Source organism: Tamandua tetradactyla, chromosome 3 (assembly GCF_023851605.1).
Source record: "Tamandua tetradactyla isolate mTamTet1 chromosome 3, mTamTet1.pri, whole genome shotgun sequence".
NCBI classification, from domain to species: domain Eukaryota; kingdom Metazoa; phylum Chordata; class Mammalia; order Pilosa; family Myrmecophagidae; genus Tamandua; species Tamandua tetradactyla.
Genome location: NC_135329.1, coordinates 58,706,879 through 58,732,052, shown reverse-complemented (window position 1 = coordinate 58,732,052; position 25,174 = coordinate 58,706,879). Strand labels below are relative to the sequence as shown.

The following is a 25,174-nucleotide window of genomic DNA, read 5'->3' as shown; positions in this document are numbered from 1 at the left end:
ACAAGTTCTAGCTACAGCAATCAGGCAGGACAAAGAAATAAAAGGCATCCAAACTGGAAAAGAAGAAGTAAAACTTTCATTATTTCCAGATGACATCATACTATACTTGGAAAATCCTGAGAACTCTACAACAAAATTACTGGAGCTAATAAGCAAATTCAGCAAGGTGGTGGGATATAAAATTAATGTGCAAAAAGCAGGAATATTTTTATGCACAAGCAAAGGCCTAACTAATGAGTGAGTTAAGGAAAAAATTAATTACATTGAAAATAGCAACTAAACAAATCGAATATCTAGGAATGAACTTAACTAGAGATGTAAAGGACTTGAAAACTAAGAACTCCATAACATTGTTAAAAGAAATCAAAGAAAATCTAAATAGGTGGAAAGACATTCCACACTCGTGGATAGAAAGGTTAAATGTAGTTAAGAAGTCATTTATACCCAAATTGATGCACATATTCAATGCAGTACCAATAAAAATTTCAACAACCTACTCTGAAGACTTGGAAAAGCTACTTACCCAATTCATCTGGAAGGGAAAGAAACCCCAAACAGCTATAAGTATCCTAAAAAAGAAGAATGAAGTAGGAGACTTAACACTCTCTAATTTTAAAATTTATTATAAAGCCACAGTGGTCAAAACAGCATGGCACAAACATAGAAGTATTGACCAATAGAGTCAAATTGAGATTTAGACAACCATAGACCACCAAGTCTATGGTAAACTGATTTTTGACAAAGCCCTCAAAGTCACTGAACTGGGACAAAATAGTCTTTTCAATCAATGGGTATAGGAGAACTGCGTACCAATAGCCATAAGAATGAAAGAGGATCCTTACCTTGCACCCTAACAAAAATTAACTCAGGGCAGGCAATGGTGGCACAGTGGCAGGGTTCTCACCGGCCATGCTGGAGACCTGGGTTTGATTCCTGGTGCTTGCCCATTCCAAAAAAAAAAACAACCAAAAGACTAACTCAGGTTGAATCAAACACCTAAATATAAAAACTGGTACCATAAAGCTCCTCAAAGAAAGTGTAGGGAAATATCTTCAAGACCTAGTAATAGGAGGTAGCTTCCTAAACTTTACACCTAAAGCACAAGCAACAAAAGAAAAAATACATAAATGAGAACTTCTCAAAATCAAATGCTTTTGTGCCTCAAAAGACTTGTCAAAAAGGTGAAGAGGCGGCCAACACAATGGGAGAAAATATTTGGAAATCAAATATTGGATAGGTTTGATGTCCTGTATACATAAAGAATACATACAACTCAACAACAACAAAAAACAAGCAACCCCAAAATAAAATGGGCTAAAGATATGAACAGACATTTTTCTGAAGAGTAAATACAGATGGCTCAAAAGCACACGAAGAGATGCTCATTTTCATTAGTTATAAGGGAAATGTAGATCAAGACTACAATGAGATACCACTTCACACCTTTAAAAATGGCTGCTATTAAACAAACCAGAGACTACAAATGTTGGAGAGGATGTGGAGAAATTGAGACTCTTATGCACTGCTGGTGGGAATGTACAATGGTACAGCCACTATGGAAGACAGTTTGGCAGTTCCTTGGAAAACTACATATCAGGTTGCCCTATGACCTGGCAATAGCACTACTCAGTATATACCCAGAAGAGCTGAAAGCAGTAACACAAACAGATATTTGCACATCGATGTTCATAGCAGCATTATTCACAGTCACCAAAAATGAAAAAGAACCAAAAATTGGAAAGATGGAAAGAGTCCAAATGCCCATCAACTGATGAGTGGATTATCAAGATGTGGTATATACATATGATGAGATATTATGCAGCAGCAAGACCAAATGACATCCTGAAGCTCATGACAAGATGTATGAGCCTTGAGGACATAACGTTGAGTGAAATAATCCAGATACAAAAGAATAGATACTGTATGATTTCACTTTTATGATAATGGCAGAGGTAAAATCAGAGGCTTGTAATACAGAAGATAGGGAACCTAGAGATACACAGAAGCTTGAGATGGTTGAACAGTTTGCTAATGAGGTTGAACTTAATTGTAAGGGAATAGATAGAAGTGAAGGCCATTCACTAATGGGTCTATAAGTAATCTTATCATATTGAAGGTGAATATGATTGAAAGGCATTGTATAGCCTAATGTGTCCCACCAATTAACACTATAAAGATAAATAAGTTCTTGCATGAACTACTGAAAAACTTTAAATCTTGTACAAAGAGTGTACAATTTGGGGTATAGGGGGAAAATGCTATTGCATGCTGTGCTGATTTGAATCTGCCATGAACCCCAGAAAAGTCAACCTCTTTAATCCTTATTCAGTATTGCTGGGTGGGAACTTTTTGTTTGTTTCCCTGGAGATGTGGCCCACCCAACTGTGTGTGGTAACTTTGATTAGATGGTTTCCATGGAGGTGTGTCTCCACCCATTCAAGATGGGGTTGCTTACTGGAGCTAAGAGGGAACCATTTTGGAAAAAGCTTAAGAGCCATGAGAGCCCATGCAGACAGAGACCTTTGGAGATGAAGAAGGAAAATGCCCCTGGGGGAGCTTCATGAAACAAGAAGCTGGGAGAGAAAGCTAGCAAACTTCAACATGTGTCCATCCAGTTGAGAGAGAAACCCTGAACTTCATCAGCCTTTCTTGAGTGAAGGTAACCTCTTGTTGATGCCTTCATTTGGACATTTTTAGAGATTTGCTTTAATTTCAAAATTTTCACAGTTTTAGAACTGTAAACTTGCAACTTAATAAATTACCCCTTTTAGAAGCCATTCTGTTTCTAGGATATCACATTCTCGTAGCTAGCAAACTAGAATACATGCCCTGGGCTATGTTTAACAGGAAAACATCAACATTACTGCAGCAATATCAGGGGCACACTGTCATGTGAGGGATTAGATTTAGTGGGAGGTTTAGATTTTCTATTTGGTGAGGTTGTGTTTATTGGCTATCATTCTCTTGGGAACAATGAAATTACCTAAAATTGAGAGTGTTGATGTACTGTTGACTTTGGACATTATGCATGAAGCTTAGTAGATAGAGGTGACTGAAAGATGCACTGACTGAGGAGTAGATTGGTGAAAGATAGTGTTCTAGTTTGCTAGCTGCCAGAATGCAAAATACGAGGAATGAAATGGCTTTTTAAAAGGGAAACTTAATGAGTTTCTAGTTTACAGTTCTAAGGCCTAGAAAATGTCCCAATTAAAACAAGTCCATAGAAATGTCCAATCAAAGGCATCCAGGGAAAGATACCTTGGTTCAAGAAGGTCAATGAAGTTCAGGGTTTCTGTCTCAAGTGAGAAGGGAGGTGGTGAACACAGTCAGGGCTTCTCTCTCACCTGGAAAGGCATATGGTGAACACTGTCATCTGCTAGGTTTCTCTCCTGGCTTCCTGTTTCATGAGGCTACCTTGGAGGCATTTTCCTTCATCTCCACAGGTTGCTGGCTGGTGGATTCTGCTTCTCATGGCTACATTGTCGTGCTCTGCTCTCTCTAAATCTCTCACTTTCTCCAAAATATTTCCTCTTTTATAGGATTTCAGAAACTAATCAAGACCCATCCAAATGGGTGGAGACATGCCTCCAGCTAATCCAGTTTAACAACCACTCTTGATTAAATCACATCACTTCTTCCTTTACTTCAATTGAGAAGACCTCTAATTCATCAATCTACAGGTCTACTACCAATGTGATTTGGTAGTTTACCTACTACCAGATGAAGTTGTGAGGCATGCAGTGATGTGTATGAACCTGTGGGACATTTGCTGAGGCAAAATAAGCCAGAAACAAAACAGCAAATACTGTATGATATTATTTAGAAAATTCTTATATGGAAACTGGAGCCTAAATTGTAAGCTCTTATAGCAGTCACATTCAATCTGGAGTTGTAATTGTTATGTTTGGATTTTGAGGGGCTGCTTTATTTATGTATAACCTGGTATTTGAAGATAAAAATGAATCTGATCCAGTCGGGGTTAAGGTAATACAGAATACAGGGGTAAAGAAGACATTGTCTATATTTTAGATTTTCAACTGTTCTTAGAATTTCACCTACTCTTTAAGACCAAAGGGTGAAAGTTTTATTATGGACATACCTAAATTTTTTGTAGTACACAATCAAACTCAACCTGTCTGGATAGATCATTTAAACAATCGAAACACAGGGAGGCCAGAATAAGAACTAGGGCCTTTACTCCCATATAGCTTAACATAATGCCTGGATACATCCCAGAATATAGTAAGCAGATAATCAAAAAGTATTGGCTAAGTCCTTTGAGGGATCAGAGAAAAATTATGGAACTATTAAACGTTACCACTGGGGAAGCCCCAGATATTGTGCCAAACATTAGGGACGCCCAAATCAGTAGGCCAAGCCCTTGATCTTGAGGCCTACTCTTGTGAAGCTTTTATATATACAGCAGAGAGGCTTAGCCTACCTATAGGTATGCCTAAGAGTCATCTCAGGAAGACCTTTTTTTTTGCTCAGATGTGGCCTCTCTCTCTTTAAGCCCAGCTCTGTAAATGAAACCATTGCCCTCCCCCCTACATGAAACATCACATCCAGGAATGAAAGTCTCCCTGGCGGTATGGGAGATGACTCCCAGGGATGAGACTTGCCCTGGCTCTGTTGGATCAACAATACCATCTTGAAAAAAAGGAGAAAAGGAGTGTAACATGTAAGGTATCATTGACTAAGAGGGTTCAAATAGAACCAAGACTTCCGGAGAAGATGGCGGCTTAGTAAGACGCGCGGGTCTTAGTTCCTCCTCCAGAAAAGCAACTAAAGAAACAGAAACAATACGAAACAGCTCCCGGAGTCACGACAGAGACCAAAAAGACAGCGTACCCCATTCTGGAACAGCTGAATGGGCAGGGAGAATCTGCTGCGGTGAGCTACCCGAGGGGCGCACGTTTTCCCGGCCGGGGCGGCTGGCGACTGGGGTCCCCTCCACGCACGTGGCTCACCGGCCTGACTGGGAACGTTGGATAGCGGGGCCCTCCCGTCACACTTGGCGTTTCGGGCCAGCTGGGCAATTAGGACCGGCACTCTCCCAAGCCGTGGCGGCCAGCGACCCCCACCTCCACGCGCGGTTTCCCGGGCCAACTGCGGTGTAGACAGACGAGCGCCACCTACTGGGCAGGATAAGAAAAACAGAGCCCAGAGATTTCACAGAAAAAGCTTTCAACCAGCTGCGTAACACACCCAGGGAAATCTGATCAAATGCCCAGACACCAGCAGAAAATAATGGATGACGCTCGGAAAACTGAAGATATGGCCCAGTCAAAGGAACAAACCAATAGTTCAAATGAGATACAGGAGCTGAAACAACAAATGCTGAATATACGAACAGAAATGGAAAAACTCTTCAAAAACCAAATCAATAAATTGAGGGAGGACATGAAGAAGACATGGGCTGAACAAAAAGAAGAAATAGAAAATCTGAAAAAGCAAATCACAGAACTTATGGGAGTGAAGGACAAAGAAGAAAAAATGGAAAAAACAATGGATACCTACAATGGTAGATCTAAAGAGGCAGAAGCTACAATTAGTGAACTGGAGGATGGAACATCTGAATTCCAAAAAGAAACAGAAACTATAGGGAAAAGAATGGAAAAACTTGAGCAGGGGATCAGGGAACTGAATGACAATATGAAGCGCACAAATATACGTGTTGTGGGTGTCCCAGAAGGAGAAGAGAAGGGAAAAGGAGGAGAAAAACTAATGGAAGAAATTATCACTGAAAATTTCCCAACTCTTATGAAAGACCTAAATTTACAGATCCAAGAAGTGCAGCGCACCCCAAAGAGAATAGACCCAAATAGGCGTTCTCCAAGACACTTACTAGTTAGAATGTCAGAGGTCAAAGAGAAAGAGAGGATCTTGAAAGCAGCAAGAGAAAAACAATCTGTCACATACAAGGGAAACCCAATAAGACTATGTGTAGATTTCTCAGCAGAAACCATGGAAGCTAGAAGACAGTGGGATGATATATTTAAATTACTAAAAGAGAAAAACTGCCAACCAAGACTCCTATATCCAGCAAAATTGTCCTTCAAAAATGAAGGAGAAATTAAAACATTTATAGACAAAAAGTCACTGAGAGAATTTGTGACCAAGAGACCAGCTCTGCAAGAAATACTAAAGGGAGCACTAGAGTCAGATACGAAAAGACAGAAGAGAGAGGTACGGAGTAAAGTGTAGAAAGAAGGAAAATCAGATATGATATATATATAATACAAAAGCCAAAATGGTAGAGGAAAATATTATCCAAACAGTAATAATACTAAAAGTTAATGAACTGAATTTCCCAATCAAAAGACATAGAATGGCAGAATGGATTACGACCCAGCAATACCACTGCTAAGTATCTACTCAAGGGACTTAAGGGCAAAGACACAGACGGACATTTGCACACCAGTGTTTATAGCAGCATTATCTACAATTGCAAAGAGATGGAAACAGCCAAAATGTTCATCAACAGACGAGTGGCTAAACAAACTGTGGTACATACATACGATGGAATATTATGCAGCTTTAAGACAGACTAAATTTATGAAGCATGTAATAACATGGATGGACCTAGAGAACATTATGCTGAGTGAGTCTAGCCCAAAACTAAAGGACAAATACTGTAAGGTCCCACTGATGTGAACCGACATTTGAGAATCAGCTTGGAATATATCATTGGTAACAGAGACCAGCAGGAGTTAGAAACAGGGGAAGATAATGGGTAATTGGAGCTGAAGGGATACAGACTGTGCAACAGGACTAGATACAAAAACTCAAAAATGGACAGCACAATAATACCTAAGTGTAATGTAATTATGTTGGAACACTGAATGAAGCTGCACCTGAAATATGGTTTTTTGTTTGTTTGTTTGTGTGTTTGTATCTTTTGTTTTTGTTTTTTTTCTTTTTCCTTTATATATATATATATATTATTAGTATTATTATTTTAATTCTCTTCTCTATATTAACATTCTATATTTTTTTCTGCTGTTTTGCTAGTTCTTTTCCTAAATCGATGCAAATGTACTAAGAAATGATGATCATACATCTATGTGATGATACTAAGAATTACTGAGTGCATTTGTAGAATGGAATGATTTCTAAATGTTGTGTTAATTTCTTTTCTTTTTTTTGATTAAAAAAAAATTAAAAAAAAAAAATAGAACCAAGAGGCTACGCTGAGATCATTCTTTATGCACGCTTCAGTTAGACATTTCTACCTATCATAACTTTCCAAACCCCAACCAAAACCATTCCTGCCAATCCTAAAGAATACCTAGGGCCTTATATAAGATTCTACTAAGGTGCCATGCACTAGGGTAACTTTCCAAAACCTACAAACTCCTGATGGGTTGCTGGAAAAGATAAGTCCTGAAATGCAGAGGGGCCAGCCTTTCCAGGATATCAACTAGTTCCATCCCCCATTCTATGTTATTGACAGCCCCTATCAACATAAAAAAGTTTGAATGGGCATACTCTAAATACCCCTAAAGAGTGGGAGAAAGATCAAAGGTGGTGGTGGAGTTATACAGAGAAGATCAGGTTTAACAAATGCATGAGTGCTGAATCATTACAATAATATTTCTTTTAGTCTCCAATACCTTAGAGCAACTAGAAATAAAAACTTAAAATTGTGGAATCATAAACCGTATCAAACTCTGAAATCTGTTCTACAACTAACTGTTGTGATGTACTTTGAAATTTAGTGCATATATATATATATATATATATATATACATACATATATATATTATTTAAGGAGAAGGAGGAGTATAACGGAGAAGACAGGATTTAACAAATGAGTGTGATTGCTGAATCATTATATTGATATTTCTGTTGGTCTTCAGTGTCTTGGAGCAGCTAGAAGAAAAAATGAATAATCATGGAATTGCAACCCATATCAAATTTTAAAATCTGTTCTACAACTAGTAGTTAAAATTTACTTGGAAATGAATTGCTTTTTCATATATATGTTATGTTCCACAATAAAAAATGTTTAAAAAAATGTCTATAGGAACATAAAAAATGATATATCTCCAATTATAACCACAAAATCCCAACATATATTACCGTGTTTTTAAAGAGTAAATGTTTGCTATAAGGTGATACTGTGATTAATATTATGTACACAGGATATTAAACTGCCCACATAGCATCCCCAGGCAGGCTGCTCTGGGGAAGGAGAATGAACTGATGAGGTTTCATACATTTGAGGATGATACAGATGGAGAAGCCTTCAGAGATCTCTGACATCAGACTTTGAGCTCACAGCTGTCCTCACATAGTCCCAAGAGTTCATGGAAATAATTCTCTGTTTTCAGATACTATGACCCAAGAAGTAAGTGCTAAGCAACCTACAATATTGAAATTAAAATGCCCAAACTCTAGGCCCAGTAAGATTCACAAAGTTCTTCTTCCTTTACTTCAATTGAGAAGACCACTAATTCATCAAGCTGCAGGTCTACTACCAGGAATCCAGGGTCAGGTGCACCTATGTTACCAGACTGTGCACAGGAATAGCTGTAGCCATTGAATGGCAAACCAAAAACACATTTTCACCCATGAGAAAAACACCCCAGGTCTTTGAGGCGGAGCTCTCTGAAGAGAACACCATTGGCTCTCCCCCAAGTCTAAACAACACCAAGTCCATGCTCAGCTCCCTGGAGCCCTTCCTGGAGGGCTCCTGCACCCCTGAGTATGCTGCCCATGTGGAGGAGGAGAGGCTCTGCACTGCAACCCCAGAATGGCTGGTCACCACCGACCTGGGCTTCTGTTGTGTATGTAGCCTGCTGCCGATTATTCCCCTCCAGAGAGGTAGTCGAGGTGCATGAGGAGCATAGCGTTAAAGAGGGATTCAGCTGCCATGTCTCCTATGAGGACATGGTGGAGAGGTAGCTGCCCTACTCAGAACAGCACCATCATCGACAGTGCCTTCACATGGCCCAGTGCTGCATGAAAGCCTATATGAAAAGGAAAAGAAGCAAAAGGAAGAAATCTGTCACTGCTTACAGGAAAAATTGGAAGTACGGAAAGAAAGCTGCGCAGACTGCAGAAGGAGCTGGAAAGGCTGCAGAGACAGGAGGCCTGGTGGAAGTAAATAAGAGCAGCACATCTTCAAGGGCAGAGGGGGAAGTGCTTAAAGATGCTTCAAAAGACACCCTGACTTTGAAAGAGCAAGGTGTTTGGGCTGAAAATGTGGGCATTTCTGTGAGGATCTGTTCAGGCTACTTCAATCCATATTCTCTTTAAGAAGCTCCCCTCCACCCATAGCAATGCCTCCCCTCACTGCAATTTCATGGGCAGCATCAGCACTGGGAGAAACTAGACAGAAAAGTCTTAGAACAGCTGACATAAACTTAGGCTCAGAGGGTCACCAGGGCAAGGAGAATATAGACGCCTCATCAGGATAGTGAGTTGTAACAGACCCTGATTATGAGCCACTCTAAGTCAGGAAGGGGAAATATAATATTAATTTGCACATGGGAGGCTGAGGTGGGTCTTAGCTAAGATGTCTTAGTGGGACATGTGTTTCTGAAAGAAGATGTAACAGATTTTTAACACAGAAGGAACATAAGCAGTTCTCATTTGTGGGGAATCTTGACTACATGGGAACGATGGGCCAATCTTTAGGCCATGAAAAGAAGGAGGGCACTGCAAGAGGACAGGAGGGCATCAGGAAACAAAGTGAGTTCATGACATCACGATAGGTGCTTTACAGGAAAAACTAAATTTCATCTTATGATGCATTCTTTCCTCTTGATTGACTGGAAGAGGGAGTTGGTGTAGAAAATTCAGCTGGGTGCTATATTTTCTGGATATTAGTAGAACCAATAGTTCATGGATAACTGTTGCAAAGATTTCCTTGAATGTATGAGAACCTTGTTTTTACTTCTTGTTAAACAGATTTTATTTTGTGTTTTTACACATATCATTGATGATTGTTAGCTTTAATTTTTTTCTCTTCTATAATCTGACCTATCCTGAGATGATTAACTGGAAAAAAGCTGAGCTGAGAGTAAAGGCAAAAAAGAGAGAGTGTGATCTCCTAAATCTGGATAGAACAACAGCAATCTGTGTAATTAGAGTTGAAAATGGGATGGGAGATTCAGAACCAGGTTCTCTGATGGCAGAAAAGCCTAGTCACACCCACAGCATCAAGTCCTAGGGCCTCATATATAATGGAAATGCCAGGGAAATGGCTGTTTCCCTGAGAGATGAGACCCAAAGTGACATGGGGAAGCCTTCAGAGACACACTGGAAGGTGGTCACATTCCCTCACAGTGTGTCCTGTTTTTATTTCTCAGAGTTAGTTGGAGCTTTGAGATGAGATCCAACCACACACTACCATCACAAAAAAAGGAAAGCCAATGAAACAGACATAATGCAGTCAGAGTTGGGAAGAGGCTGGTTCACGACTGCCAAGTACCTGAAGAGTTTTGGCCAAAATCAATTTCTTTGAAGGTTGCATCTCCTCACTTAACTTCCTTTGTGCTCGGTCGGGTGGAAAAGGCTACAGTTCTGATTCTCCATCCCCTGCACATGTCCCTCAGATGAACCCAAGGTAAGTTATATTAAATATCTACTTAATTAGTCTGCCTTGTAATTCATGACTAAATATCATACCCAGTTATACAAACATATATATCTACTCGAGTATGCACACATATATACATGTGCACGTATTTGAATATATTCAAGTATTTGTTATTGTTTTAATCACATGGGCTCATTTTATGTATGCTACTCTGCATCTTGCTTTCTTCCACATACAATACTAGATGGAGATTTCTCTTTCTCAACTGCCATTACTATTTTTGATTCTAATGACTGTCTAAAATCATTTGATGTGCCTCTATCATATATTATTCTATATTCCACCATCCATGGGCAGTAATTTTATTTCTCCTTTTCTGCCATTATTGATTTTATAGGAAGAAATATCTTTTTCTATACATATATTTCTTTGAGATAATTTCTAAGGGTGAGATTTACAGTTGAAAATATTTTATAATTTTAGAGCTACTGCTAAATTGCTTTCTGTGAAACAATGTAATAATGTGCTTCTTCTACTAGGTAAATGAATATCTTTTTCCACACAATTCAGCCTACAACAGCAGTTTTTGTTTCTTAAATGGGAACAGTTTCACTGGTGCTTTGAGATTTTTTTATTTAGCAGTGTTTCTGAATGACTTTTTCATGTTTCTCAGGCATATTGATTTTCAATGAATGGCCTGCCTGAATTCATCCCTCATTTTTAAGTGCTCAATTTTTGTATGTATTTTCCCATTAAAATAAAATGATATTAATCCTTTGTCATCAACAATTCAAACAATTTTCCAAATCTATTATTTCACATAACATTTTTACAACCTTTTTAATCTCTTTCTCTGCAATAGTTTAAAATTTTTATGGTCAATTACAACTATCTTTTTCTCACAGTTTCTGGATATCCTAAGTTAAGAAAATCCCCCTCATTTATACCTTTCGAGCTTTCCATTGAGATTGTCCTTGATTGTTTTTAACTTTTGTATCAGTAACTCTAATTATTTAATTTTTCCCAGAAAGCTGATTATTTGCATCAACTCTGCTCATTAATTAAATTATAATCTTCACATTTTAAAATACCACCTTTGTACAATTTATGGTTATTAGGCTCTCCATTGGATTCCTCTATTTGTTCCATTGATTTATGTGTCAGTTCCCACACTAATATCTGTTTGATATGACCTGCTACTTGATGAGGAAATGCTCCTGTCTCCAATCATTTCTCATGCTCTTCTTGTCTATTTAATATTAATTATAGCATTTGGATCTTACAATTAATGTATACAATTTAAACAAGTAGGTTCATATTCTGGAAATTGCATTTCATTTATATATTAGCATTTGACATTTTGACAAGTCTTCCCATTCAGTAACATTGCATAAATTTTCATTTAACTGGGCTTCATTTTATTTATTCCAATAGATTTGTTTTATTCATAAAGGGTCTTGTGCTGTTCTTGCCAAACATTTTACTAAATATTTTGCAGTTTTGAAAGTTTTTAAAGAATTCTCCTGGTAAAAATTTATTAGAAAAATTGTCAATATTTATTTGGACTGCTAGAATTTCATCTTTAAATATTATGTGGATTTTCACTGATTTTAGCTTTATCCAGACCAATTAATCAATTCCACTTTGGTAACTAGTCCTGGTTAATAAATCCCTTATCTCCAAATTATTATTATTTTGCTGCAGAGAACTGAACTGTAGGATAAACAAGTAGATTTTTGTCCATATCATCCTTGAATCCAGGATGTAGGGAGAATGTGTTCTTCTAGTACTTTTTCTTCAAATTTGTCTTTAAATTTTTTCCTTTTCTTATCATTTTAAGTACTATTTTTTCATATATTCAAAGTTTTGCTTTTCACATTGAGATTTTTATCCATCTGGAATATTCTTTTTGTATATGGCAGGTGCTGTTGTCCTTCTGACTCTGTGCACCAGAAGAGAGCAAACTTTTGTCAGGAAAAGGCAGGAGGGTGGTTGGGGTGGCTTAGACTTCACAGGGAGGAGAATGAGGCATGAGGTGCAGGGTCCAGCCTGGCCAATGGCAAATCCAATGGCAGGAAGGCAGCCTCATCTCTTGGGTCACCTGACATGGGCACAGCTTTCCTGAAGTGAAAGACATGGCCTACTCACTGGACTCCCACAGTAATGACCAGAAGGAAAGGAAACAGCAGGCTGAGGAGAACAAGGCCTAGGAACTAGACCCAGTGGCTTGAGGTTGCAGTTGCCTGGCCAGTAGTACTACTGCTGAGATTTGAGTAGATCAGAGGAAGTGCTGGTCAGCAGTCAGGGATCCAGGTGATGACCTGGAAGGGTGAGAGAGAAGTAGCTGCACAGATCTCTGGATCTGCCCATTCAAGAGACTCTTAGCTTACACATCCCTAGGGAGAAGGCAGTGCCCAGAGCCACATTGCCAGGTAGAAACACTCTCTCCAACATGGAATATCTATCTGTCCTTCCCTCAGAAAGGCCCTCCTAGGATGCCCACCCTCAATTTGGGAGCTCCAGGACCAGAGCAAACCTGAAATGCTTAGAGCTGCTTTGGGCACTGGAGGATGTAGGGCTCCACCTGGCCAACTCCCCTGCAGCAAATCTTCCTGTATTTGGCCCATTTTGTCAATATTAGATTTTTAAAGTCTATTTTAGTGACAGCACAGCATGCTGGAAGTAAATGCTTCAGGGAGAGTTCGGTCACGCAGACTTGTCCACATTTACTGCTTGCACACTGAGGTACTACACCAAAGACACCAGTCCACTTCTGCTCCTACCAAAATGATGACCCTTGTGGTGGATTTCATGGTTCCTTTCTAGACATTTTCAGCTCTATTTCTTAATTCTTACTCTGAACATATCCAGATTATTCCATCAGATGGAATCCATGAGCTCTCCTTTTGCACCTACCTCACCGACTCTGCTGCTCTAAACCAAGCTTATAAGAGCCTCATGGATCCAGCTAGAGAGTGGTCCACATGCCTCCAGCTGCTCCTGACTTTAGGGTTTCTAGGCTTCTTGGAATCTATTTCATCCAAGGTCTTCATGTGATCCTGATGTCAAAGAGAGAGATGTTGTTTTAGAGGTCTACTTGGACCTTTAGCACAGCTGTTGTGGGTTCCCACATGTTCCACTGCCTTGTACGGTCTAGGTGGGAGGCTTAGGAATAAGTCCATGAGGGCTAACCTGCAATGATTTCTTGCAGGAAAACATGCCCTGGTCAGAGGGAATTTCATGTTCCTCTGTGACCATCAATAGCTGTGAACATACTATCCTCTGTTGAGAACAAAGAGGAATTATGCACATGAACTCAAAACCCAGTCCAGACGTAACTTAAGTCATGAATTAACAAAAAGGCAAATCAGTGTGAGTTATAATTGCAGCTTTTAGCCCTGATTACTTAAGGAAAAAAAAAAGTAATTTAACTATAGTTTATTATTCCATCTATATATTATAGATACCGTACTTTAAAACCTACTGTTAAAAAAAACCCTACTGTTTAGCCATAAGAGACATTTAAACATCAGCAAAAGTATTTTTGGTAGAGTTCAACAGAGTTGAAAAACTCCTAAGTAATTGCAACTTTGCTTTTTTTGTGTGTTTTTTTTTTCACTTAAATTACTGACTTTTAATTTTTGCATATTACCCATTTCCTCTGGAAGTATCTCAAGTTTATTAGAATAGAGAAACAGCACAGTTAAATTTTTCCAGCTTCCAATCTCTGGTGGTAACTGTTGTAAGTAATTATGATCTGCAGCAAAGGTTCTTATATTAGTAAGCTGCCCAATAGATGAAGGCAAAGCTTCGACTTCGTTGAAGGTACAATCCAGTTCTTCTATTGATATTAACCCTCCTATAGTGTCTGGTAGATACATTAATTGGTTTTCCTCTATTTTAAGAGTTGTTACATTCTTCAAGGAACCAATGGTCTCAGGTAATTGTTGAAGTGAATTGCTTGATAACAGAAGATCTTGAAGGTTTTCACAAGCTGAAATGCCATCTTCAACCATTTCAATATTATTTTTAGACACATCCAAATATGTGAGCTGTTTCAAACTACCGATAAACCCTGGAATAAAAGTCAGTCTATTACCATCCATCAAAAATTCTTCTAATCCGCTTAACTGCTTAATTGCTTAAGTGCTTCAGGCACTTCAGTGAATTCATTAGTTCCCAAATCCAGTCTTTCCAGCTGAGTCAGTTTATTCATGGTTTTTGACAACATTTTCAACTGGTTTTCTCTAAGTTCTAATATCTGGAGTTTAGTTAACCTGCCAAAATTAGCTGGCAAGAATTCAAGAAAAGCATCATTCAGGTATAACTGGGTTAGGTTTAACAGCTGAGAAAATCCATCAGGAAGCTTGGAAATAGGGTTTACACTGGCCTCCACAATGGTCAAAACTTTACAATTTCTTATATTTTCTGGAAACTCCTGTATTCCATTCTTGCTGACATCCAGTTCCCTGAGATTAACCAGGTTTGCAATGGATGCTGGTAATGTTGTTAAATCATTGTCTGGCAAACTCAGTTTGTGTAGAGACTGACAGTTAAAAAGTTGCTTTGGAAGTTCTTCAATCTGATTAGCATCTAAATAGAGTTCCTCTAATGTTTTTTCAAAAGTAAAAATCTCTTTGGGAACCTGTTCCAAACTACAATGAGAATAATCTAGAGTAGTGATGGTCTCCTCCTCCCCTCGTAGACAACGACATGGTACCAAACGCACAAACAAACTTCTCTTTGTAGTCATTTTAGACACACTGGGTTGAATTTCTCTGTCTGATGTTTCTTAATTGAGCCAGCATTCTTTCGGTCGGCGGCGGCTCAGGACAGCTGGTCCGAGGCTGCGCCCGGCATGGCTTCCCTCTCGGCAGGCTCTGGGGTCCGGTCGGTTCCCTTCGCGGGTGGGAGCGGATGTGGAGCGGCCGCCCGCGGGAGGAAGAGGAGGGTGCTTTCGTGGGGGGTTGGGACGCGGGCTGGCTTCCGGGTCTCAAGTTTGGCCGCAGTTTCCCGGCCCTAACTAGGATCTCCGTCGGAAAAAACAAAACAAACTAAAAAAAAATTTTCACTCGTGACACCGCCCGGAGTCACGGCGCGGAACTCCCTTCCTGCCGCGGCGAGCAGCAGGCTCCAGCGCCGTCCTGGGGAACCCAGAAAGCCAGGTCCGCGCGCGCCGGGAGGGGAGGGCGGCGGCGGCGGCGGCGGGGCTCTGGCCCGGGCCACCCCGCGACCCGCACACCCGACGGAAGCGGGGCCCGGCCGCTCGGCGGGCCCGCGGCCGCGCTAGGCCGCCCCCTCCTCCGCGCCGCGCCCCGGGGGCCGCGGAGCCCGGTTATTGTCTCGAGAGCGCCCGCCGCGCCCGCCGCGCCCTCCGCCCGCGCCGCTGCCCCCGAGCAGGAGCCCAGGGGCCCGGCATGCTCGAGGGCGGCCCCCTCTCCGGGCCGTCCGTCGGGCGCGCCGCCCGTCCCCGCCTTCCCGGCTCGCCCTCGGCCCCTCTGGTCTCGCTCCCGTGTTCCCGCCGCCGCCCCTCGGCGTCCTCGCTCTTCCTCCCCGGCGGCGGTGGCTGCCCCGAGAGGCGGGGGCTGGCGAGCAGGCTGAGGCTTCGTTTCCTCAGGAGCTCGCAGGGCCGCGGCAGGGGCCGAGGCAACTTTGTTTTTTACACTAAAAATATTAATTAAAATATTAAAAGATAAACATATCATTTGGGATGTAGCTAAACTGTGTTCCTAGAAATTTATATCATTTAATATTTATCTTCGAAAATAAGAAAGATTACAAAATGAAATCAGTAACCCCACAAGTAGATGATATTCTTTTTCTGTCCTGTGATGTACTGAGTTTTCTGACCATGAAGAAATCCCCCTTGGACATTTAGGGTAAACCTCCACATGGCTCTCCCCCACCCCCACCCCACCTGACAGGAAAGCTGAGGAAGTAGCAGGGTTTTTGCCCCCCACAGAAATAGCTGGCATCCCCCAAATCAGGAGTGTTAGTCAAAAATGACTCCCTCTGTTGGTAATGAGGTTAAGTGGGGATTGTTAATGATGGTGGAAGGAAAGCAGAAAGTGACACTTTGAATAGGTGGGGGGGTGCGGGGAGTAAGTTAGAAAAGGACAGAAAACTCATTATTAGAAAGTGTGTGGTTTGAAAGGATTATATATTCTAGAAAAGCCATGTTTCAATCCTAACCAATCCTTTGGGAGAAACAGTTTCCCTTAATCTCTATTCAATAATGTAGGTTGGAAACTTGATTAGGTTATCTCCATAGAGATATGATTCACCCAATGGTGGGTATGAACTTTGGAATAGAGCTGTGATGTGACTCAACCCATTCCAGGTGGGTCTTGATTATCTTACTGGAATCCTTTCAAAGAGGAAGCATTTTTTTGGAGAAAGCTTGAGAATGATGAGAGCAGCAGAAACACAAGAACTACAAAATCTACCAGCCAGCAGCCCATGGAGATGAAGGAGAACATCCCTAGGGGAGTTTCATGAAGCAGGAGGCCTGGAGAGGAAGCTAGACAATGTCACCATGTTCGCTGTGTGCCTTTCCAGTTTAGAGAGAAACCCTGAACTTCATTGGCCTTGTTGAACCAAGGTATCTTTCCCTGGATGCCTTAGATTGGACATTTCTGTAGATTTGCTTTGATTGGGACATTTTCTTGCCTTAGAACTATAAACTAGTAACTTATTAAATTCCCCATTTTAAAAGCCATTCTGTTTCTGGTATATTGCATTCTGGCAGCTAGCAAACTAGAACAGAAGGTAAATGATTTATCCTAAAAATCGAGCTTGGATCATGGTATAGAACAGTGAAGAAGAGAAAGAATGTCCCTGTTATGATGGAACTGATGTTCCAGGGGTTGGAGAGGAACATGCTGAACAGGGAAATTAAGCAGAGCACAGAAGATGTCATGCATTGATAAAGTAATGAAGATGAATGCACAGGGAAGGACAGAAGTGATGGGTGTGGGAAAAGGAGGCTCAGAAGGAGACATCAGCAAATGCCCTCAGAAGAGGGACATCTCAGAAATGAACCAAGTAGGGGACAGACAGTGCCAGATAAGGGACAGTACAGGTGAAGGCTATGAAGTGGGTGTGAGAGTGGTGTGTTTGAGGATCAGTCAGAGGCCTGGGAAATCTAAATAAAGTGAATGAATTGAAGCCAGAGGGGTCATTGTTAAATGCTGTCACCAGGGTGAAGAGTTTAATTTTATTTTAAGAAAACAGTATCTGTGATATAGGGAAAAGGATACAGTAGGAAGAACCTGTGGAGACCATGACAGAGACTCTTTTAAGTTGAGGATGCTGATTGATGCACTGGGGTGGGGGTGGGGTGGGAACACTTGGAATCTGGAGAGTGACTCAGCTCTAGGCACTGCTGCTCTGAAGAGAGCTGGAGACTGCTGATACCTGTGTGAATTTCCTTCTTTCCCCCTCTTTAGTGAGAGTTTTGTTTTACTTCTCTCAGGCCAGAGTCTATCTTAATATAACTGGTGGTCCTGGAGACAGTTTCATATCCTCAAGCATGGGAGGAATCCGCTCAGTGGGCTCTGTGTGCCTGGGTGGGGTATGTGTCTCCTAGTGCTCCCCTGTGTGTTCAGTGGGTGTATTAGTTAGGGTTCTCTAGAGAAACAGAACCAACAGGGAACACTTGCAAATATAAAATTTATGAAAGTGTCTCACGTGACCGTAGGAACGCAGAGTCCAAAATCCACAGGGCAGGCTGTGAAGCCGATGACTCCAATGGATGGCCTGGACGAACTCCACAGGAGAGGCTCACCAGCCAAAGCAGGAATGGAACCTGTCTCCTCTGAGTCCTCCTTAAAAGGCTTCCCATGATTGGATTTAGCATCACTAATTGCAGAAGACACTCCCCTTTGGCTGATTACAAATGGAATCAGCTGTGGATGTAGCTGATGTGATCATGACCTAATCCTATGAAATGTCCTCATTGCAACAGACAGGCCAGCGCTTGCCCAATCAGATGAACAGGTACCACAACTTGGTCAAGTTGACACCTGTCCCTAATCATGACAGTGGGTGAGGACCCACATAGATGAGGGGCATTTTCCTTGAGTAGCTTCAGATTTCCATAAAAGCATCTTCCAGATGCTGTACTGTGTAAAGTGAGTCTAGTTGCCAGAAATCTGTTTGCTGAGGAGGCACAAGGGGAGGGAGCTAAGTCTACAGGCCTTCGCTGGAGCTCCTGCTTCTTTCAATGGCTTTCTCACTTAAACCTCACCTATGCCCACATCTACAAGTTCACAGCCACTTTCTTGTCTTTCCTCATTCATGCAAAGCTAAGTTGGAGCTAGGGACAGATACTCAGCTCCACATGCAAATTGAGAGGAGATCAATAGGCCTAAGTCCTTCTTTGGGAAATTTTTATCTATTGTTTCAATTTCCAATTTCAGCCTCTGTGATTGTGAGACTCAGTTGTCAACTTGGCCAGGTGAAGGCACCTAGTTTTTTTGCTGTGGACATGAGCCAATGGTACGTCAACCTCATCTGTTGTTGATTACATCTGCAGTCGGCTAGGAGGCATGCCTGCTGCAATCAATGATGTTTGCCTTAGTTGGCTGGTGCTTAAATGAGAGAGTTCAATGTAGCACAGCCCAAGCAGCTCAGCATACCTCATCTCAACACTCACAGCTCAGCCCAGGCCTTTGGAGATGCAGAAAGGAATCACCCTGAGAAAAGCTGTTGGAACCCAGAGGCCTGGACAGAAGGCCAGCAGAGATTGTCCTGTGCCTTCGCACATAAGAAAGAACCTCAGACAAAAGTTAGCTGCCTTTCCTCTGAAGAACTAATGAAATAAATCTCCTTTTATTAAAAGCCAATCCATCTCTGGTGTGTTGCATTCTGGCCGCTAGCAAACTAGAACTACTATTTATGTCAAACTGTAGTGGTACATCTTTAAGAACCTTCTTTATATCAGATTGTTCCCAATTTACCAAGAATAAGGCTACAGCAGTATGAGTTAACCCTGCTTTCTGAGTTAGTGGGCACTGCATGGCTCCAGAATTGTCAATGGATACAGTTGAATTTCCTCCATTTGTGGTAGACATCCACCATTGATGAGTTCTCTTTGCTACTATACTGTCTAGCAGGTGTTCTGTTGGGCTTTAAACTTCAGGCCTCATATGAAAAGAAAAGTGACCTGATGTGTGTCCTTCTCATGGCTAAATTTATTTCCACTTCTGATAAAATTGGCTGGAATTTTTTTTCTGTTTAACTGGTGGAGAATAACAACTGGTTTCCTTTGCACTTCATTTTGTCTCAGGAATTTTACCTTCCTTTTTAACACAGGAAAATATTTCTCTGTTTTCTTTTCAATTAGATGTGGTAATTCATAAGGCTAATTCCTTTTTGAATTCCAGCTGCTTGCCTAGCTGCAAGGTTTGTGATAACTCCATAAGGATGCTTTTCCAGGCATGACTCTACCCGTATGGCTCAGATTTTCTCCCCAAAACCAGAATTATATTGGGTTCCCCATTGTATTCTCATCCTGAATTGCCAGGTACCACTTTGTTGGAGTCTTCTATTTAGACTTAGAAAATGTTTGCTTCTTTCCTTCCTTTCAATTAAATTTGTTTTGCCATCCATAGACATGTATTTTGTCAAGGTTTTCTTTGCTGTGAGTTTTAGTGGTGGGATCAGATCAAACGCAGATCTCACCAAACAGGTACTAAACTGGTTTATGATTGAAGATGATTGCTTGGCTGCACTTAGTCTTATGGAGCTTCCTTTTATATATGACAGATCATTTTTCTCTTGTTGCTGTCAGAATTCTCTTTGCCATTTGATAATCTGATTAGGAATTGTGTTGAATTGGGTCTACGTGGAGTGAATCTACTTGGGGTATGCACTTCTTGGACCTGTAATTTTATGTCCTTCATAAGATTTGGGAAATTTTCAATGATTATTTCCTCCATTTTTCTTTCTTCCCCTTTTCCCTCTGTTCTCCTTCAGGGACACCCATAATACTTATATTTGTGTACTTTGTATGGACATTCAGATCCCTGAGACCCTGCTCATATTTTTCCATTCTGTTCCTTACCTGTTATTTTTCGCATGGGATTTCAGATGTCCTGTCCTCTAGTTCACTAATCCTTTCTTCTGCCTCTTCAGATCTGCTGTTGTATTTCTCCATTGTGCTTTTCATCTCTTGCATTGGGCCTTTCGTTCCCATAAGTTCTGCCATTTGTTTTTTAAATCTTATAAATTTCTTCTGTATGGTCAGTTAGTTTCTTCTTTATATCCTTTATCTCTTGACACATTTTACTTCAACTCTTAGATTTGCTTATAAGATTTGTTTGAATATCTGTATTTAGTTATCTCAGTTCCTATATCTCAGTTGCAGTGTTTGTTTGCTCTTTTGGTTGGGGTATATCCTTGTACTTTCTAGTATGACTCATGAATTTTTGCTGTCTAGGCATCTGATTTTCTTGATTAGTTTATTCTAGAGGTTGTTCTCTCTTTTCCCTAAGGTTATCACGTAGTTTGACTTTGTATCAAAGTCAAACTGTACCTGTTCTTTGTATCCCTTTCTGGTCAGTTTGAGATTGGCTGTGTCCCAAGTTTCCCTCCAAATCCAGATGCCACAGTGGCCTTCCTCAGGGGTAGTGGCTAGTCCCTGGGCACCATGGTAAGGTTTTGGTGTGTGGGTAAAACTAGTTTGCTTAATCCCAGTGGTACTCCATTTTTCACCAGCCAGCAAGCTTTGGTTTGCTTTAGGGCACTGCTTTAACCTTGGGTCATCTGTATTTCCAAGCAAAAACAGTATCAGCTTCCCTTGCATGGGATGTAGACCAGCCCCATTTTGCCTGGCATAGAATCTGGAGAGGCTCTGAGAAGCCCACCAATTTCTTAAACTTCCCAGTCTTCCAAGTGGCTGGCAGTGTTGGGTAACTTGATCACAGAAGGGGTTTACCTTCTAGAGCTGAGACTGTGTCTGACTGGGCAGGGATGAATTATCTTTTGGAGCCCAGCAGCATTTGACCAGGTGGGGGCTGAGATACCTCTTAAGCACTGGTTATATCTCACTGGGTGGGGCTGAATTTACCTCTTGGAGCCCAGGCAACATTTGACCAGGTGGGGCTGAAATGGGATTCCTGTACCCTAATTTTGCCAACAAAATTTGATCCAATGTGGGGCTGTGTCCACCCCTTTGCTTGTCACAGCTCTCAGCCATCCCCCAACAAGGATCCAGGCCACTTACTGCTGTTTCTCTCAAGGGTGGTGGAAGAGCTCCTGGACCCAGGGCTGGAAGCACACTCTCTCTCCATATTTTCCCAGATTCTTCATCCTTCTCTGACCTGGACCTTGAAATGTCCTTCCCTGCTCCATGGATCTTCAATTGGTGGGTATCTGTCACACTGCTGTGGGAGATTTTATAGTCTATGTCCCTGCTGGGAGGTAGGAAGGATACTAGCTGCTATATCCCTGCTCCTTCCACACTGCATGGGGAGTTAGAGGGAGGGAAGAGGATCAGCTGGTCTGCAATGGATCTGTTATTTTCTCTTTCTTCAATTTGGCATTTTTTGTGTCCTTCTCCAGACCATGCACTTATTCCGAGTTCTGAACAAGTAAGAACTGCCATTTTTCACCTATGAATCTCTGGGAACACGTTTTCAGTAGCTGTTTATGTCACCATGTTGATGACATCACCCCCTTTTATTAAGTTTTTTTTTATTAATTAACGGAAAAAAAGAAATTAACCCAACATTTAGAAATCATACCATTCTACATATGCAATCAGTAATTCTTAACATCATCACATAGATGCATGATCATCGTTTCTTAGTACATTTGCATCGGTTTAGAAGAACTAGCAACACAACAGAAAAAGATATAGAATGTTAATATAGAGAAAAAAAATAAAAGTAATAATAGTAAAAAAAAAACAACAACAAAACAAAACAAAAACTTATAGCTCAGATGCAGCTTCATTCAGTGTTTTAACATGATTATTTTACAATTAGGTATTATTGTGCTGTCCATTTTTGAGTTTTTGTATCTAGTCCTGTTGCACAGTCTGTATCCCTTCAGCTCCAATTACCCATTATCTTACCCTGTTTCTAACTTCTGCTGGACTCTGTTACCAATGACATATTCCAAGTTTATTCTCGAATGTCGGTTCACATCAGTGGGACCATACAGTATTTGTCTTTAAGTTTTTGGCTAGACTCACTCAGCATAATGTTCTCTAGATCCATCCATGTTATTACATGCTTCATAAGTTTATCCTGTCTTAAAGCTGCATAATATTCCATCATACGTATATACCACAGTTTGTTTAGCCACTTGTCTGTTGATGGACATTTTGGCTGTTTCCATCTCTTTGCAATTGTAAATAACGCTGTTATAAACATTGGTGTGCAAATGTCCGTTTGTGTCTTTGCCCTTAATTCCTTTGAGTAGATTCCCAGCAATGGTATTGCTGGGTCGTATGGCAATTCTATATTCAGCTTTTTGAGGAACCGCCAAACTGCCTTCCACAGTGGTTGCACCATTTGACATTCCCACCAACAGTGGATAAGTGTGCCTCTTTCTCCACATCCTCTCCAGCACTTGTCATTTTTTGTTTTGTTGATAATGGCCATTCTGGTGGGTGTGAGATGATATCTCATTGTGGTTTTGATTTGCATTTCTCTAATGGCCAGGGACATTGAGCATCTCTTCACGTGCCTTTTGGCCATTTGTATTTCCTCTTCTGAGAGGTGTCTGTTCAAGTCTTTTTCCCATTTTGTAATTGGGTTGGCTGTCTTTTTGTTGTTGAGTTGAACAATCTCTTTATAAATTCTGGATACCAGACCTTTATCTGATATGTCATTTCCAAATATTGTCTCCCATTGTGTAGGCTGTCTTTCTACTTTCTTGATGAAGTTCTTTGATGCACAAAAGTGTATAATTTTGAGGAGTTCCCATTTATTTATTTCCTTCTGCAGTGCTCTTGCTTTAGGTTTAAGGTCCATAAAACTGCCTCCAATTGTAAGATTCATAAGATATCTCCCTACATTTTCCTCTAATTGTTTTATGGTCTTAGACCTAATGTTTAGATCTTTGATCCATTTTGAGTTAACTTTTGTATAGGGTGTGAGATATGGGTCTTCTTTCATTCTTTTGCATATGGATATCCAGTTCTCTAAGCACCATTTATTGAAGAGACTGTTCTGTCCCAGGTGAGTTGGCTTGACTGCCTTATCAAAGATCAAATGTCCATAGATGAGAGGGTCTATATCTGAGCACTCTATTTGATTCCATTCATAGAATGAATTAGGTAGTTTTCCCTCCACTTCAATTTTTTTGAAGAGTTTGAGGAGAGTTGGTACTAATTCTTTCTGGAATGTTTGATAGAATTCATATGTGAAGCCGTCTGGTCCTGGACTTTTCTTTTTAGGAAGCTTTTGAATGACTAATTCAATTTCTTTACTTGTGATTGGTTTGTTGAGGTCATCTATGTCTTCTTGAGTCAAAGTTGGTTGTTCATGTCTTTCCAGGAACCCGTCCATTTCATGTAAATTGTTGTATTTATTAGCGTAAAGTTGTTCATAGTATCCTGTTATTACCTCCTTTATTTCTGTGAGGTCAGTAGTTATGTCTCCTCTTCCATTTCTGATCTTATTTATTTGCATCCTCTCTCTTCTTCTTTTTGTCAGTCTTGCTAAGGGCCCATCAATCTTATTGATTTTCTCATAGAACCAACTTCTGGTCTTATTGATTTTCTCTATTGTTTTCATGTTTTCAATTTCATTTATTTCTGCTCTAATCTTTGTTATTTCTTTCCTTTTGCTTGCTTTGGGATTCGTTTGCTGTTCTTTCTCCAGTTCTTCCAAGTGGACAGTTAATTCCTGCATTTTTGCCTTTTCTTCTTTTCTGATATAGGCATTTAGGGCAATAAATTTCCCTCTTAGCACTGCCTTTGCTGCGTCCCATAAGTTTTGATATGTTGTGTTTTCATTTTCATTCGCCTCGTGGTATTTGCTAATTCCTCTTGCAATTTCTTCTTTGACCCACTCGTTGTTTAAGAGTGTGTTGTTGAGCCTCCACGTATTTGTGAATTTTCTGGCACTCGGCCTATTATTGATTTCCAACTTCATTCCTTTATGATCCGAGAAAGTGTTGTGTATGATTTCAATCTTTTTGAAATTGTTAAGAATTGCTTTGTGACCCAGCATATGGTCTATCTTTGAGAATGATCCATGAGCACTTGAGAAAAAGGTGTATCCTGCTGATGTGGGATGTAATGTCCTATAAATGTCTGTTAAGTCTAGCTCATTTATAGTAATATTCAGATTCTCTATTTCTTTATTGATCCTCTGTCTAGATGTTCTGTCCATTGATGAGAGTGGGGAATTGAAGTCTCCAACTATTATGGTATTTGGGTCTATTTCCTTTTTCAGTGTTAGCAGTGTATTCCTCACGTATTTTGGGGCATTCTGGTTCGGTGCGTAAATATTTATGATTGTTATGTCTTCTTGTTTAATTGTTCCTTTTATTAGTATATAGTGTCCTTCTTTGTCTCTTTTAACTGTTTTACATTTGAAGTCTAATTTGTTGGATATTAGTATAGCCACTCCTGTTTTTTCTGGTTGTTATTTGCATGAAATATCTTTT

The 25,174-nt window shown here is 40.5% G+C and overlaps 1 protein-coding gene, 1 long non-coding RNA gene and 1 pseudogene across 2 annotated transcripts in view; 1 reads left to right on the top strand and 2 right to left on the bottom strand.

Annotated features, from left to right (window-relative positions):
• Nucleotides 1-10,860, top strand: part of LOC143677346 (uncharacterized) — a 61,958-nt gene extending 51,098 nt beyond the window's left edge. The window contains exon 4 of the long non-coding RNA XR_013172519.1: nucleotides 10,320-10,860. This is a non-coding gene — a long non-coding RNA (uncharacterized LOC143677346). The remainder of the gene's footprint in view (nucleotides 1-10,319) is intronic.
• A 3,697-nt stretch (nucleotides 10,861-14,557) lies between these two features.
• LOC143676096 (uncharacterized) lies at nucleotides 14,558-15,560 on the bottom strand. The gene has a single exon (XM_077151884.1). The coding sequence runs from the start codon at nucleotides 15,300-15,302 to the stop codon at nucleotides 14,676-14,678; it is 627 nt and encodes a 208-aa protein (XP_077007999.1). The 5' UTR covers nucleotides 15,303-15,560; the 3' UTR covers nucleotides 14,558-14,675.
• A 2,904-nt stretch (nucleotides 15,561-18,464) lies between these two features.
• LOC143677334 (UAP56-interacting factor pseudogene) lies at nucleotides 18,465-22,216 on the bottom strand (annotated as a pseudogene).
• Nucleotides 22,217-25,174: the final 2,958 nt, after the last annotated feature.

Bases quoted from the DNA above. Each gene is read 5' to 3' on its own strand.
- LOC143676096 (XM_077151884.1), bottom strand. From the start codon at position 15,302: ATGACTACAAAGAGAAGTTTGTTTGTGCGTTTGGTACCATGTCGTTGT.